Below are 17,842 nucleotides of genomic sequence, written 5' to 3'. Positions count from 1 at the left end.
AAGAACTTCAAAAATCGACTTTCTAAGGACCCGCAGGCTAAAATGACCCTACCCCCTTCAAGCCCCCATAAAAAATTTTCCCCAGCTTTGCCAGCTTGGCAAAAACCGGTTTTGGGGTCCCAAGGGACCATATAATGAGAGAATAAAATAAAAACCCATATTTACTACTTGTAAGGGTTGATGCAAAAAAGCCCTTTTCGCCGCCGGGCTATATTTGACAAATATAAACTTATGTCCAATGTTTTTACTTGCTCTTGCCAGTCTAATAACACCCATTTTTCCATGACTCGGATATGCCTAATATCAGTTACATTAATTTATAGTCACTTCTAATAATTTCTTTTTTGTTTTAGAAAATAACTTAGTAAAATTCAATTAAATAAATTATATTTGAAATGGAAGATCAGAAAGATTTTGTTGAGGAGGTTTTAAAGCAAATGTCTCATTCTTATGTTCATTTGGAGATGAAAAAGTCTTTGCAGGTAAGAAAATTAATTCGAAGTTTTCAGTAAGGATTGAATTCTTCTTAATCTCATTGGAAGGAAAGCAAAAGCCACGGAATTTATGCAAGTTTGATTTACTGCTTCTATGCTCTGAAACGTTTAAAACTCTGATAGTTCTAAGTCAATTGTTTTGTTATCGATCTTCGTTTGTTTTTCTTTGTTCACAGAATGAGATCAACAAAGCAAATTTGTACAGTGGAGATATCAAGAAACATTTGAAGAAATTCCTTAAAGAATCAGGTTAGGTGGTACCCTTAATATTGCTCTAGAGCAAGTTGTCAAATTATTCCCGACCTTGCTTTTGAATTTGCGATTTTTTGTTTCCCGGTCAAACTTGCAATGTCATGATGCGGGCTGTGAGAGAAATTCCTCAATTATCATTAAAGTCACCTTTTGACCAAAAAAAGTGGAGCAAATCGCAATACTTAAGAAAATTAGAGGAATATCGTAGTCTGCATAACCAATAAATGAACGATTCACTGCTGGTGTTTTCACAATCACGATAGCAAACAGTGAGTTGAAATCTGTTTCTTCTTCCAGGTTATTCGGTGACCATTCAGAACTTCATCTACCAGCGAGTATTGGAGAAATATAACAGAAGATATAATTCAAGCGGTGCTTATAAAGAACCTTTAGAATATATCGAGAAAGCACAGGTATTTTTTCGAACACTCTGTTATGCGGTGCTTAACAATGATATGCACGTACCACCGAATAAAAAATTATATGACTTATGTGGATTTTTCACCCAATACGTCACTTGCAACCAATTAGGTGTTATGCAAGTGACGTTGGAAAATATCGCAGAGATGCATATACGATACTTTTTGAATGTAAAATCAAAATCAAAAGACGTTGAATGGTTTTTTTAAACTATTCAGTGATAAAATTGCTTTACTTTTAGATAACTTGGCAGAAATGTATTGTGAAAAGCATCAACAACATGTGTAGCGAACTCTCATTACCCTTATCACGTAAGCGTAATGCACAGGACCAAAAAGTATTGTCACAGAAATTGGAAAATATGCAACTTGGTCTTGAGTATAACGATGAAGGTATGCTCCATTGCGTCTTTTTTTTACTGACTGAAAAATCTAAGACCATCTTTTTGCTTATATTTTAACTTATACACCCCTGTCTTAGCTACTCACTGGAAATGGGCTGTTCCATAAAATTTCCATACAGAGGGTGGACGAACCTTTTCAAGTGAAAACAAATTTATTGGAAAAGTGTAGATACCCCCTTGAAAATGGCAAAATTTGCAAAAGAATATTTTGAAAAAATCCTTTCATGTCTTAAAGTTAGGGTGGACAAGCTAAAATCAGTTGTTCACCGCCTGGAATTTCAAGAATAACTTTTTACCCCTGGAAAAATAAAAACCACTTCTTTAGACCCCCTGGAAATGGAATTAGACCCCCTGCTCGATGATACCGTGAAAAACTTGTCACCAATGAGTAAGACGGTTTGTGATCTCCAATAACTGATTGATTTGCAAGAATTACTCTTTTAAATTCCGCAGAAAGGAATCTTTTTGTCGATTGGCATTTCAGCTGTGGGCGTCTACTACCTTTTGTTTGATGTATGTTTTGATTATTATTTTTTTAAACTTTAATTTTACAGCATACAGTAAACTTCGTCCAGTTTATTCTTCGGCTGATTTCTTTGAGGTAAGTTTCCAAAAAATCGTACCAAGTGGATGAGGATTCTTTCCCATCCCTGTAGAAAAGATTTTAATGGTGTGCTTATACAGAATCTCAATAATGAGATAATTCCGATGCTTAAACTGGTGCTAAAATGCCAAACTTTGCATAAAGATCTCTTTATAGTTATTTCAGCTGTTTTTCTCCTTCTGGTTTGGGACCCCAAGAATTGCCAGTCTCTGAGTTAAAAAGCTGACCTGTTATTGTTGTTTTTTTTGTTTTTGTTTTTTTTATTGAAACAAAGATACGTGTACACTACGAACATATATTACAAAACATTACTTAAACATAAAATATAGTCCCTCCCCCCGCTAGGAACTAACGTTATATCGCCAGAGGTACTAGACTATGTAAAAAATAAATAAGTAAATAAAAAAAAAAATCTTGGAGAAGGAAGCTACAATTGTTAGGTAAAAGCCTAAAATAAAGCACCGCTAAACCTTCCAGTTTCGTTAAGAAATTCAACAACAGAACAAAGAATAGATTTATCTAGATTTGAAGTCAAACTTTCATCCCCATATAATAAAAGCCGACAGAAAAAAGGAGGGTTAAGTGGATGAAAAATAATGCCTAGGGTCTGAAGTTTGTCGAACAAAGATTGTCTTGCATGGGAATATATAGAGCAGTGCAGAAGAAAGTGCTGAGTGTTTTCAACAGAGTTAGTTCGGCAAGCACAGAAAGGGTCTAAAGTGTCGCGGAAGCCATGTCTAAATTTATGCTCGTTGAGATGGCTGAAACCGACCCGAAGTCGATTAAGAAAGATCACTCCTTGAATGTCAGGAACATCAAAAACATGAGATTGCTTGGGTCTCAAAAATTTATAGATTGCTTTTTTGAAAGTTTTAATTGAAGGTAGATCTCGTATATTACCTCCCAGAACATTCCACTGAGATATGCAGTACGGAAAAAAAGTGTTACGGAAACGCTCAGTTCGTATATTAAGAGAATAAATAGGATTTCTTATTCTAAGGCCACCTGGTGCTGTAAGTCTTACTGGCAGGTAGTTACGTAAATACGAAGGGGCTAAATTGTTAATAATTCCATAGAAGAATGTCATTCTTCTAGCAAAGCGCCTGTCAGCAAGACTTTCAAGACCAAGTTCTGAATATAGTTTTTCTTGAGACGTTCCGCGAAAACAGCCTGTTATAGCTAAACAGGCATTATATTGAATAGATTCAAGCTTCTGCACAAAGGTAGCATTTCCTGGGCAGTCATATACGATATCACCATAATCAAGATGAGGCCTAATGAAAGATTTATAAATGGTTAGTAGAGATCTCCTAGGCACATGCTTGCGAAGTCGGTTAATAAGACCAATTCCTTTATTGGCCTTTTTTATCTTCTCGTCTAGATGGCGATCAAAAGAAAGTTTTGAATCTAAGATTAGACCAAGATGTTTCTGGTACTCACTGCTCGCGATATTAGAATTATTAAAGGAGATTACTGGAGCATTAGGAGAAGTGAGTCTACAGGTAAAATAGACTTCAATGGCTTGCTTAGATGGGTCAGGGTTAAAAGACATCTTCCATTGATGAGCCCAGTCAGTTATCCTGGATAGATCTCTGTTAAGTACATCAAGGCTCAAGAGTTGATCGATCACAAGAGAGAATAAAGAGGTATCGTCAGCAAAGATCTTGGGTTTTGACTCAAGGTTTTTTGGAAGATCATTAATATAAATTAAGAAGAACAATGGACCAAGAATAGAGCCTTGAGGTACCCTAGCATTGATTCGCTTCCATTCCACAGATGTTTTCCCATTCAACACAGCTCTCTGATGCATATCGTCAAGAAAGCTGCGAATTAAGGAAAACAACGGTCCAGTCACCACATAAGATTTGAGTTTAAAGAGTAAGCCATCGTGCCACACCCGATCGAATGCCTTTGAAATATCTAGAAACACCCCCTGGTATCTAGAGAAGGATCTTTGTCAAACCCTGTATAAATATCATGCGTTATGGATAACAACTGAGAAATGCAGGAATCCCCCTCCCGAAAACCAGACTGACAAGGAGAAAATAAGTTATTGTTTTCAAAATACCTGTAAAGTGTATCGTAAATACACTTTTCATATATTTTTCCAAACACAGGAAGAAGAGACACTGGTCTGTAGTTTTTGGCTATGCTCCTGTCTCCCTTTTTATAGACAGGAACCACGTTACCTTTCTTCCACTGTGATGGGAAGATGCCAGAGTTGATAGAAAGATTGAATATGCTAAGCAAAGGTTTTACTAGAGACTTACCACAGATTCTGAACATACGAGTAGAAATATTAATATCCCACCCATGGGCCTTGTTAACATTCAAAGAATTAATAACAGACTCGATGTTTTCTTCTTCAAACACAAGATTATCCAGTCTAGAGTTAGTAAGAAATTGTTCAGGTGGCAAAACACTGCCAGTATCGATAAGTGAGCATTGGTTTCAGAAAAAAGAGTTAAAAATATCGGCCTTCTCAGAAACATCACTTACAAGGACGTTTCTTTCATTTCGAATAGGTGGAATTTTCGGGGTTTTACGTACGTTCAGAAACTGCTTCAGAGTAGACCAGTATTTCTTACTTCCTATGTTTGGATCATTTAAAGAGTTGCCAAGACGAGAAAAATAGTTATCCTTGGCAGTCTTGATGGCCAATCTGCACCTGTCAACCATGTCATCAAGTGTCTGACCATCTAAAGGATTTCCCCATTTTCTCCAACGACGATATATCTTAGCCTTATCCAAAAGCATCTGCTTAATCTCAGGAGTCATCCATAACGCATCTTTGTCTCTGATGGTGATAGTTTTATTTGGAACAAAATTAGAAAAAATATTAAGTATATATTCAGAAAGAAGGGCAACACGATCTTCGTTGAGTCCCAGAAAGGAGATTTCCCAATCAATGGCATTCAGGGTAAGCACGATTCCCCTCTCATCAGCACGAGAAAAGTCCCAAATCTTGCGTTTATAAGCTGGAGGGAATATAGTTCGAAAGTTTAGTTTTACGAAGGGTATCTGGTGGTGGCAGTGGATTAAGTGAAGGTAAAACCCCGGAATCTAAAATAGGAGTCCGCGAAGATGAAAAAATAAGATCAATGCAAGAAGGAGAACACCCAGGTTGAAGATGAGTCGGCTCATCAATTAGTTGATGTAACCCATATTGTGAAGCTAACTCGCTAATGTCCTCTCCTTGAGAATTTGTAATGTCACCAGTCCACCAAACTGAGTTTCTTGCGTTAAAGTCACCGAGGAAAATAGCTAAAGTAGGAGAAACATCATAAATTTTTCTGAGAGTTTCCTCCAATTTTTGTTTAAATACAGAAAATTCTTCTGCATTTTGACTAGGAGTTCGGTAGAGAGGACAAAGAAGAAGTTTTTTCGAACCAGAATTAACTTCACAAACAAGGCACTCGTCAAGAGAAGACAACTCAGGCCTTCTCGCAACAGAAAGACGCCTTCTATAATAAAGACAAACACCACCTATTTTTGAGTTAGATGGGTGATCACATCTGAGCAACTCATAATTTTCTATCTTCAACCTCGAATCATCGCTCTCGATAGAGGAATCAAGAAACGACTCACCAACACAGAAGATGTCAAACTTATGAGCACTCAGAGAGGCAGTAATTTGAGCAATCTTTGAAAATTTATCAACCCAAACGCTGTTTAGATTCCAATGAGAAATTGATAAGGTGTTATCTTTCTCTCTCGGCCCCGGGTTAGACTCGATATCGCCCGCTAAAAGAAGTAGATTAAGCTGAAAAAGTATATAAAAATATTGTAACCAGAAAAGATGGAAACGATAGGGAAGAAGATTTGGTAACCCCCCAAACGTAAGATTAATACACAGACTTAATCTCCCGAAAAGATATTTGCAAGAGTTAAAATTTCCAACGCACGCTCTATACTGCTGTAGACTTATTAGCAGACCTGTTATCAGACATGAACGGCCCACTGCTATTTATTGTGTTAGTCTTCAGACAAATAACATCTCTATTCTATTCTTATTCAGGTTTTGGTGAATATAAAGAACCCGAATCTCGTATCGTCCACTGAAGGGTAAGATTGTGGTAATTCCTCTTTTCATCATTTTTATCCTGATCACAAATGATCACCGTTTTTAACCTTTGTCTGTTGCTTTCTTTTCGTAGTAATATCGAACAATGGGGTTTGATGCAAGCTGGTTTGATCGGTTCTAATGATATTGTAAGTAGTCTCTTGTTAGTTGTATCTTTGCGATAGAAAGTAAGATAGATAAAGAGCACTGTTACATTTCTTCATCTCTTTTGAACTGAACTATAATTCTTTGAAGGTCAATCTGTATTTCATTTAGACGTGTTTAATTGTTTGGGAAACCAGGGCGGCTATCTTCAGTTTTTTTTGACCTACCTCGGAGGTCCTTTAAATTAGCCTGTGTCCTTCCGTCTGTCCGTCTGATGCAAACTTTTCTCAGGATTGACATTTTTTTTCCCGAACGAAAACAGACGAAAATGCCGGAAATCGCCGTTTTTGCAGTTTTTTATTGGATTTTCGATCTCACTTTAATTTAACTTTTCGATTAATCCATCAGGTAGGTCCTATCAGCATCCAGCTTGTTCTTGTTAATCGACTTTTACACTCTGATTGACCTCTTGTAATTAAAGGTCGAACATAACGCTTCTGGTTATTCTTTTCACCATTAAATTACGACTTCAACAATAATTAAGGCACATAGTGAATGCTTCAAATTTGGTTTGCAGGAGATTTCGTTTATGACTTTTATTGATGCAGGAAGGGGGGGGGGCTAACAATTTTTTGAATACCACCATTCTTATTTGGTAACTGGTGTTATAAATGCTCATGTCTGGTCATGGACCAAATATCCCAAGAATAATTTTTAGAAGCGATTTTTGTATTGCGAAGAATTTGCATGAGTTTTGGAAAAATCCAAATAATAATAAAAATTAATTTTAGTACCAAATTTCATAGAATAAAATTATCAATACTTTTTGAGATAATTCGGTGCACCACCACTTCACTAAGTGTTATGTTAAGATATTGTACTAACCACATTGTTTAATATGCTATGAAGCATAATTTATGGAGAGACCATTTTTCTCATCTGTTAAGTAAAAAATTTTCTTTTTCAGAAAAGTGAACTAGAGTTACTGAATGGGAAGACACCTCAAGTTGGTATCGATGATGTATTGAATGGTACCCATTTTATTTCCAAAACTTGCCATTTATACCACTAACTAAGTGAAAAAGTAGGAATTTTTGGTCTAGTTATATCACTTTCGGATATTATTAACTTGTAAATCGTTAGAGATTTTTCACTCGATCAAAATGAAATTTATGAAGTTTTACTGATTTTTCCTTTTTAGCTTCTTTTGCATCGGAATGGATAGCAGTTGGTCAAAAAGGTACTTGTCATATTTTAAATTAATTTAAAACTCGTGTTCCATGGAGAGACCGGCCATTGCCTTTACCCATCCTTGATTATTACAAGGAATGCCCTTTGCGTACCCAACGTGCTTAACCTTTATTGACTTTTTTTTTCTTTAGTCATAGCACAACGTCACATAGCAGCGAGTCGACAATACTTGAAACAAGGGTGTCCATCAGGTCTGAGGAAAGATATCTGGAGAACATTTTTCAATATTGATATTACCAATGAGGTATGATGACAGATTGTGTTATTGCTTTAATACCGGTTGACCAACGAAATACTTCGGACAATTTTTGTTATCTTGAAGTCGAAATTAAGTGCTTAAGAGCTTAGATATTTAGAAAGTACAGTTGAGGCTCTCTAATTCGATTTCTAATTCTAATTCTAATTCGAAGGTAGCGTATCGAATAGTAAAGCTATAGTATGATGAGATATATACTTGTTGACGGTAACTTTAATATTATCGAAAAATGGAGCGTGTCGAATGGTAGAGCGTCGAATTAGAGAGCGTCGAATTAGAGAGCGTAACTGTAGATAGATATATTAACTTAAAATTTAGGTATTACACGTTAAATTTGATCCACTTTGAACCTTATTATTAATATTAGAGCAAAATTCACTTTTCGAAAAGTGTAAAAACCTGGTAAGAAAAGGTGCAACAACTAGAAATGGTGATGGTAGTTAAATACCTGCCAGAACAGAGCAACTCTGACGGTTCTCAACAATGAAACAATATTGGTGGTCAAAATTTTAAGATTTTATCGTTACTCAGAAGTGTATCTGTCATACCCCAAAAATCTTTCTTAGATACTGGGTGTGCCATAAAAGAGTTTATCACTTTAAGGTGAATTTGTCTTAGGTCTAAAATTTTTGAACGAACCAATCCTTTTCCATAAAAGAGAAGAAAAATAAAGTTGTTAAATCTAGAGGAAATAAATTTTAAAGAGAGAAAAACTTTTTGGCACACCCGGTATAAAAATACATTAAAAAAGCCTTAACGAGCGTAATTTCAAAGTGTTATATATGCATACGATCTTTATTGATTTGTTTACTATCATAATCCTGTACCAATTTTTCGATATTTTCATTTTTAGAGCATCCATTACTATGAGCGATTGAAGGGGAAGGTTTTGGAATATGACATGCTGGTCGATTATCTCATTATGAAGGTTTGTTAAGAGCGCATTACACATGCAAGTTTTCTTGGCCGATTTTCAAAATTTTCCAATCGAGCTCAGGCATAAATTCACGTCAATGCAACGCTATCCAAATTTTTTTTTTGAAAATCAATAAACTGTTTATTTTACAGATTTTTACCCGATTTTTTGCTTTCGCTTTTTTAAAAGATTTCCTTTCGTCCGACAAAGCCTTTCTCCAGTGTACCAAATTCCAGTGTTTTTGGTTCAAGCTTTTTTCGTTGTTGTTTGTTCCTTCCTTCATAACGGATTTCTTAATCAAAAGTCTCTTTTTTTGGATGTTCTAAAAATGATCTTAGAACAGTACCAAATATGAAGGATGTCGTATTCCAATAAGGGAAAAAAAAATTTCTTCTTTCTGAGAACCCTTTTTCTCGGATATGGAAAAGATTTCCTCCAATGTCCACGTTCTTAGAATTCTTTTTTCTCTTTTTCATTCAGGACGTTCGTTTAACAGCTACAAATGATGACGCTTTCTTTGTTTTTGAAGATGTCCTTCATCAGGTAATCGACCAATTGCCGCACTTCTTTTCCTACACTCTCGCAGTGATTATAGTGTTCTAAAGTTATTTTGACGTCATTTTACCCCAAAACATTATAGTTTGCTTTTCCCCCACGCAGACCGGTCTACTAGTTTGTCTTTTATAAATACTCTCACAAATAAGGTTCCTCCTCTTCTTGGTGGGATTCAACCGATAGCTCGTATTCCTCATAAAGGAAGTTAATTTTTTACTAGATTTGTACTATCAACCACGTTTTTTGTACCTACTTTTAATATAAAGAAGATTGTTCCTCCTTACAAAACTTTTCAATATGAATGAAACCTCTGTTATTTTCTTCCTTTTTCATCACAAAAGGGAAGTAAATTGAACTTTTTTCCTGGATTCTCTACTCTAATTTTAGTCTTTTATACTCTATTATATTCCATGTTGGAGGTGATTTGATTAATAACCAATAATTTTAATCCTTTTTGGAGTAAATTCTCTGATTTTATAAATAACCTCATTCAGATTGCTCTTTTTTGAGATCAAAAAACCATTATAACCAACCACCTATGTCCGAACGAGATCGGTATAACCTGGTCAAGAGGTTCCGAGCAATTTTCTAATTTTTTGTCAAAATTATGCGAAAATGATAAGAACCTTCCGATTTGAGTATAAAACCTTTGAAAGTAAGAACATTCTTGCTAGAAAACCTTGAAGTACCAATTAAAAATGACCCAAGCGCCTTGAAAACCTTGAAAAAGGCTGAAAAAATCCGTAGACACCCTGTCCATCCATAACCTTATGTGAGGAGGAGAAAAGTTCTTTGGGTATGAAATCAGATTAATTTATGATTTCCTTTGTTTGATCAGGTGATGTTGGTTTTCAGTCGTGACACGTGGATGATCGATCAATTTCATCATTTCTCCAATCAGCCTCCCAAATCGTATGTCCGAGGTAAATCCTCTAACAATCGATTTACTATTATCCAATAATCTTCTGTCGAGCTCTTTCAACCTCAAGTCGCGGTCTTCTTTTCAACACAGTAAAATTTTCTTAATTTGAATAATAGATCGACATCGAAATTGAATGATTTAGAGCCTTCTGCTCTTGCTGTGCTTTTGTTTCTGAAGTGTTTTCTACCGCACAGTGAATTCCTTTTATTTCACCTTTCACGCCGTGTTCTTTTTCTCCAAATCTAGTAACGTTTGTTTAGCGGTTCGGAGTTGAAAGCACAGCGTAAAATTATTCAATCTGAAGTGCTGTATCTCTGGCACCTTGCAAACTAACTTATAAGATTCTAAATTAGTGATTCTACAGTCAAACTGTCCACCAAGTCAAGATATTCCAAATCTCCAAATCCCTGCCATCTCTACTCTTTTTTATAAAAACCAGTAAATTTTTATTAAGGCCTGGCTGTTCTTATTTCTTATGACACTTTGAGCCTCGAATTGTTCTTAACCTAATTTTATTTTTAAGATATAATTGATCTATAGGCTTTATACCTTACTCCCCCTTTAAATTATTCTCATTTTTGGCGTTTTTGAGCCTAAAAAGGGTGTTTCAGACTCAGACCATGTTCAGAGGTTACGGGTTCTGAAACAAGTGTGAACATCAAAATTTCGAAATGTCAAAAAAGAAGATGTTACAAAGCAAAACGGATCGAAACCATCGAAACGATTTTGCTTCACTATTAGCGTATTTACACTTTTCAGGACGGCTGAGTGACTGAAACGATTTGGAACAACCTGTAGTTCTGAACCGCAAAATCGAGGACGGTAAAAGTGCTGATTTACCATTGTCCTTAGTCAGTCAGGATATAGACAAACTAGAAGCTTGCCATCTCCATTCGCAGAAAAACACAGATACAAACTCGCTATTTTCCTCATTGGAACAGACCTGCCCCGTTTTATTGCTCAGAAACGTCCTGGAATCAGTATTAGTATCAGAATTACTTCCTATCGGTAATCTCAAAATTTAAGTTAGCAAAGTGAAAAAAAAAAGATCTCAGTTATCTCAGACAATTTTGAGATTGATTTTGCTCTTTCACCTTGACATGACAGAGATTTGTCTCTCGAAATCGTATACGTTCACTGTCCATCATGATCATCTTTGTTAATCAATGATTATTTCTTTGTGTTTTCAGGTAGGCTCGGATTGGAAGAATACAGCGTCAACTATCCTCCTTGTGGTAAAAACTTGTTGATTTTTACTTTATATAATAATAGACCTTGATGCAACTCATTTATCTTTCGTTTGTAAACAACGACGCTTCCTCTGTGAATTACTGTATTAAGAATTCTTGATAGTATTCGTATATGATTTGGAGTTGTAATGTTGTCAATCTAGTGCAAAAAGTGATATTGTGCAAAATAGGTAATTGGTAAAACAGATCAAATGCAATCAGATTCGAGAGGGATTTTGAACGACTGACGATTACTTGTGAATTATTTCTATATGCGTTCAAATGGTCATTCTTTACATAAATTTATTTTAAACAGTTAAGAGCTTCTTTTGATTTAACTCTTTAGCTTGCTTTAATAAGCAGATATTCAATAGGTAAAAGTTGGTTATTGAGATTTATTAACCCGAGGTGATGTAATATTCAACGAGGCGAAGCCGAGTTGAATAAGCATCACCAAAAAATCCAATAACCAACGAAAACCTATTGAATATATGTTTTATTATATACCTACTCTCGGGTACCTAATAGCCGTCCCCCTCCGCTAGTTAATTTTTTGAAAATTTTCCACCCAGGACATTCTTATTCCAACCCCCATCCCCCCGGTTATTAATTTTTGGGAAAATGTTTTTGAAAGTTCCCTCTTTTGTCCTAATTCAGCCTCCTTTTCAAAAATTTTCCACCCAGGACATTTTTATTCCAACCCCCCCCCCCCGCTTATTCCATCCCCCCGGCTATTAGGTACCCGAGAGTAGAGGCAAAAACAAAACATAAATTATATAAATAGTCGAAAGATTCACATAAAACACTCGAATAATCGAACGTTCGAATGTTTTTCTTAATTACTTTGAGTCATAAAATTTGTTCATGGATTCGACAATAGATTTATTTTGATAAATTTCTTTGATAACAAGAGCGACAAAAAAAAATCAAACTTTGAAAGCAAAATTTGAAAAGAAAATCTACCGTGGTATAATAGCCATGGTATATCAGGAATTATTCAATGGCTGTTTTTGCCTACAGGTATATAATAATGGAGTTTAAAATAAATTTATGTGAAGAATGACCATTTGAACGAAATAAACAATTCAAACATTCTCATCTAAAGTATGACAATCCAAGTACTTGTGAAATAATTTTCATGGAAATTTGATCTTTTTCACCAAATTGCACGTATTTATCACTTTTCATCTACAACCGTGTATCACACTTTTGTTTTATAGGGATATTCCCGTTCCATGGTTTTTCAATGCTAGGTATGTTATCTAATATTCGTTGTTGTGTAATTCACATGACAAGAATCTAACGGATTTTTCCTCCTCCTTTCATTATGTAGCAGAATGTTGGAATTTAAAGTGACTCTTTACTTTGACTCACGCGTTGTTTACTCTTGCATTTGTTTACATATGACATCATCAGTGTCACGAGACATATAAGTAAATTGGCAGATATTTCTAAGCGTCTGAAGAAACGTGTTGCAATCCATCATCCAGTTTGAGCTTCGTTTGACATAACTCTTTAACTTGCTATAATGGAATTTAATAAGCAGAAGCTAGCTATATACATATTGCTTTTTGTAATTCAATCGGCCACGACCCAATTGAACACTAGCCAGTATATGGTCCCTAAAATTTACAAGTATACAAGACTTAAGGCTTGGGGACACGAGAAGTTTTTTTCGCATTGGTGCAATGCAGCATGCTCCATCCCATCAACACAAAAAAAGTGCATGTCTCATGGTTTTTGTTTTTGTTTCATGGGACAAGAAGTGAGGGAAATACCCAAAAGACACGCTGATTTTGTCTGATTCGATCAATTTTGCTCCATTGTCCCAGGGACAAAAGTGAGAGAAGCACAGATGTTATTAAACGAAAAATGGGGTGTAGACACGAGAAAGCGTTTCAGGTTGGTGGGATGGAGCATGTTGCATTGCACCAACGCGAAAAAAACTTCTCGTGCCCCAAGCCTTTAGAGGCCGATAAATTTAAGACCCTGCTTTGTCTAATTCAGAATATGATACAACTTAGAAAAGAACAAATGTAAAAATAATGGTATGAAAAAGGCTGTACTTTGAAGGAAGAAACTCTCGCGAGTTCGCGATTTTTCGGCCAAATCGCGAATATCAAGTTTCGCGAAAAATACGAAAATACGAACAGGAGGATAGGTGAACCCCCCATAAAATGTATTTTGCTTTGATAATACTTTTTAGTGTAACCCCTTATAGATTATTCAAGACATATGAATAAAATGACACAAAATATGAAAATACAAAGAAAGATTTTACGAAGGAGTATAATGTGGAAGTGGAAGACAGTTATGAACATTAATTAACTTGTCTTTTTTATTATTCATTGAAAAATTTCTTTCTGGATTTGCTTTATTCGCAAAAATCAATTCTCGCGAAATATAGTTGAACGGGCCATTTGCGAAAGTAAATTTCCAAAATTTCGCGAGTTTTTCGCCTCGCAAAAGTTTCTTCCTTTAAAGTACCCTCAAGCCCGAGGACCTAAAAGTGTACTTCATAATGTTATCTACGGTTTGAAACTTTTTTTACACAGCTGCACCCTTATGTTACATCTTCGAGAAACCAGTCGAATTGTTCTTCGTGTTTCGACAACTTTATTCACGGTATGAAACTATTTTTGCCCTTTCGACCATTTTTATCTTTTGACTATTTTCTATTCTTGTGGTGGATGTTTTTCATTCTGATTGCGAAAATTTGTCATCCTCTTTGGTGCTTTTTTGATACTTTTTGTATAATATGTTCTTATCATCTTGTTCTACTTTTAGGTATTTTTATCAACTGTATGACATCTCTTCCCATCCCGAGGTAGGTTTGTAAGGCCAATGGCCACCAACTTCAAACTTAGTGCTGCAATTTTAAGTCAATGAGAGTGAAACTGGTTAAAGATTCTACTTAGATAAGTGAAAGTTTAGGTACATTCAGGTATTCGTTGCACAAATTAGACGTTATAAGCCAGAGTATAAATTTGTCTTTCTGTTCACTGACAAAAATCTTTACCCTAAGCGTAGACACAAAAGCTCCATTTTCCCATAATCATGCATAATATTTTAGTTCAATTTGTCTCATCTTTGCTGATTTCGACCCTTACAGTGCACTTTGGGAAGCTTTGAAAACATACCCTAAGGGCCGCACGTATGGTACACGCTTTTTTTTTATAAGAATGGTGTAAATCCCATTTCATCATGGATATTCTTAACTTTTTTGGGAAAATCATCCTAAAATATTCTTACAGCATTCTTAGGTTAGGGTCCTAATTCAGACTAGATTTAACATTTAGTACATACGTCTCAAGCATAAGATTGCAATGTTGTGAAAGAGGTGAGCCTTACTTGGGGGTAATTGACAATTTATAATTGAAAATGCTCTAAAAATGGCATTCTTAGCTTGAGTAGCAAAATTCTATGATGATAATATTCTTAGCTTATTCGTAATTTTTTGGCCATTTTCGTCATGGACATTCTTATAAAGTGTATTCTTATAAAAAAAAGCGTGTAGTGAGTTCCCCCCCGGGCTGCTTCCCGCGGTGTACCCTTGTCGTTTCAATTACAAATTTCTGATTCCAGAGTATCGTCTCGCTATGTTCATTTTTCGAAGAGCGACTTCAATTAGATGAACCACAAGTCTTCAAACATTTACTTGAAATCAAAGCCCAACCGTAAGCATTTTGTTTAATTAAAGCCAAAAGATGCTCCTTAATTTGTCTTTCCAAGAATAAGGTGCGAAAAACTGAAAATTACAAAGAAGAATTTCTACAGGTTTGTTGTTCAAGCGGGTAGCATTTTATTTTAAGAGATATGAAGTTTTCTTTTCGTACGCTATTTCTAAAGCATTTTGCGTCGTTACTTATTAGCTGCATCAAAAAGGTTTAAAACCTACGAAATAGATAAGCCACGCACATTCAATTGCTTCGAATAAAGGCTGACGAGGAGGATTGTATATTTTTCTATAATGACGTAGCTCTCTCTTTTGAATTTAATCTAAGAAAACCTTGATGCTTATCATTGACGCTCTGTAGATTCCCTCTTTGTTGTGTGACATCACAGGTTTGCCAATTTTCCCCTGATTTATTATTTAGCCAGCTTATAAATAATGGCTCTTATACTAGGTTTCTTTGATAAACGATTTCGTTTTTGTTGTTCCGTGTTTTGAGTTTTGGTGTCGTGATCATCGATAAGAACTGTTTTTTTTTTAGATTACGTATTGTATTCAGTTGGTTTCTCTTCGCTTTTTCTGGTTACCTGGCAACCGATCAGACGCTGCAATTATGGGAAAGGGTTTTAGGATTTGATTCCTTACGTCTTTTAGCAGGTATGTGCGTAACTTTCAGCTTTCAAGTAATTTCTTTTATTTGTCGATGTTATTAGAGGTTTCTTTCATGAATGTATGAGTATTCTGAGAAATCATATGACAACGCAAAGTTAGACCAAAAAGTTTTTTATTACCTTTGTAACGTTAACATTTCGTTGAATTCGCCTAGCTAGTTTAACATTCATGTTCATCTAGTAACTACTACTATGCCCCTACCGCACCAGTGGTGAAAAAGGGAAGTAGAAGAACATAGGTTTTCACGATTCGAAGATGGTTCTAACCCTTTCTTCATCTTTCAGTTTTAGCAGTAGCGATCATTTCATACCGGAGGGAAAATCTCCTGGGTGTCACAACAAAAGCAAGTGCGGAGGTAATGTTCATTTTTCTACCTTCTTAAAAACGTCACCTCCCTCCATTTACACCCTCTAAGAAGAGGACGTCTTATTCCCCTTTTATGGTTTGACCTTATAGGTTTTATTTTTACATAAGTGTTCCCGTTTCATATCAGACACCGTTTCATAGCAGACACATATTTCATATTAGAACAGTGTCTGCATATTGTTAAATAATGCTGATATTATAAGCAAAAGAATGTTTTTCTTTTCTTGCTCCACATCCGCGTCGATCCAATGTGAAAAAGCTTGTGAATTAAAATTCATGAGTAAGCAAACGATATCACTCGTATTTGAAAACAAAACCTTTAAAGTTGTGGGTTGTAATTGTCATTATCCCCCACGAAAGTTTTCATTTCTCCTTGAAAAAAGCAAAGGACACCAACCCACAAAAACGGATACGTTCTTCTTTTTGTTGTTCTTGTCGTTTCATTCTTCTTATTCTTCCTTCCCTCTGCTTATTGAAGACATGAGTGTAAACAGTTTTTACTAACTCTTTCATATTTCATGTTTTTCTTTCTAGGCGGTGCTAGCTGATATTAGTACGATCAAAGTCATTCCTGTCTTGGTACAATATTTATCAAATTCTTAATCTCCTGGAATTCGTGACGTAGTATTATTCTTAACAATGTCACCTGTCAAATGTTACATTTGCCTCCAGATATGACTTGGGGTTTAACAGTTTTCGACTTATCATTTTTGCATTATTATATTGTCAATAATTGTCAATAATTGTAGATATTTATTAAAACAAACCATATTTGACAGATCTTGAAATAATAAAAACGAAAGAAATAACACTTGTTGCAAAAATACACTATCATTTGTTTTCTTTGTCTATTACCTTGTCAGAGTATTGCGTCAACTGCTGTTTTCTTTCGCAGTTCTCCCCCATCACTTGAATAGGTGCTATACTCTTTCTAATCCAACTATTCTCACCTCTTCTTGTCCATGGACTGTTCTTTTTGTCTTTTCGACCCTAAAGCTAATAGTCTTAATAGTCTTAGAAGTCATCTCCTCTCTCTTACTCTGGAAACCCAAGCGGCTGGTTCAAAGATCGAGAAAGTTAACTTTTACTGACGCAGTTAGCAGGGACACTGGACTTCATTATAGTGACCTGGAGACTGCCATGCGCGACCGCGATTCTTGGCGCCAGAGGGTGGAATCCATCATCTCGACCGCGGTCGAAAGATGATGATGATGATGAATAGTCTTAATACAGGTAGATAAAAACGATAGAGTCTCAATTAGCGGGGAAACGAAAACGCTTCTTACACAAAACATGTAACATGATATTCGTTCTTTTAAAGAGAAATACTTTTAATGCTGACTAGCTCTTCTCCTCTATAACGCATTGTAAGCATTTCTTAGTCGCTTCATGAATTACGAAATGCGCCGAACTACAAACATTTCTTCCTTATCGATTTAAAGCGTTTTTGGCCAGGAACGGAAGAAAGCTATGGGCGGGGCTAGGTTTACAAATACGATAACCTGTGATCCTGGTCTGAGAGCAAAAAAACTCGTACTGTTCGTAGCTGAAGAAATTATGAAGAAGACACGGTCTTGACAAAATTGATATTCTCGCCTTTTTCCTCAGGCAGTTCCAGTCTTATTAAAATTTTGTTTCTTTAGCCTGTTCTCACGGGCGCC

General features: G+C 35.7%; 1 protein-coding gene across 1 annotated transcript; it reads left to right on the top strand.

Annotated features, from left to right (window-relative positions):
• Positions 1 to 341: 341 nt before the first annotated feature.
• On the top strand, positions 342 to 17,007 carry LOC136822234 (TBC1 domain family member 19-like). Its single transcript, XM_067078480.1, has 21 exons — positions 342 to 482; positions 671 to 743; positions 1,044 to 1,159; positions 1,408 to 1,558; positions 2,124 to 2,170; positions 6,192 to 6,238; positions 6,331 to 6,385; positions 7,309 to 7,372; positions 7,543 to 7,581; positions 7,724 to 7,836; positions 8,702 to 8,776; positions 9,245 to 9,307; positions 10,158 to 10,242; positions 11,432 to 11,476; positions 12,691 to 12,723; positions 14,026 to 14,095; positions 14,258 to 14,297; positions 15,056 to 15,147; positions 15,685 to 15,800; positions 16,100 to 16,170; positions 16,716 to 17,007. The coding sequence occupies exons 1-21, from the start codon at positions 396 to 398 to the stop codon at positions 16,782 to 16,784; spliced, it is 1,551 nt and encodes a 516-aa protein (XP_066934581.1). The 5' UTR covers positions 342 to 395; the 3' UTR covers positions 16,785 to 17,007.
• The last annotated feature ends 835 nt before the right edge of the window (positions 17,008 to 17,842 follow it).

The sequence above is a fragment of the Clytia hemisphaerica genome, unplaced genomic scaffold (genome assembly GCF_902728285.1).
Source record: "Clytia hemisphaerica strain Z4C2 unplaced genomic scaffold, Clytia hemisphaerica genome assembly, whole genome shotgun sequence".
NCBI classification, from domain to species: domain Eukaryota; kingdom Metazoa; phylum Cnidaria; class Hydrozoa; order Leptothecata; family Clytiidae; genus Clytia; species Clytia hemisphaerica.
Note: the sequence above shows the minus strand (reverse complement) of the source record. Positions and strands in the feature narration are given on the sequence as shown.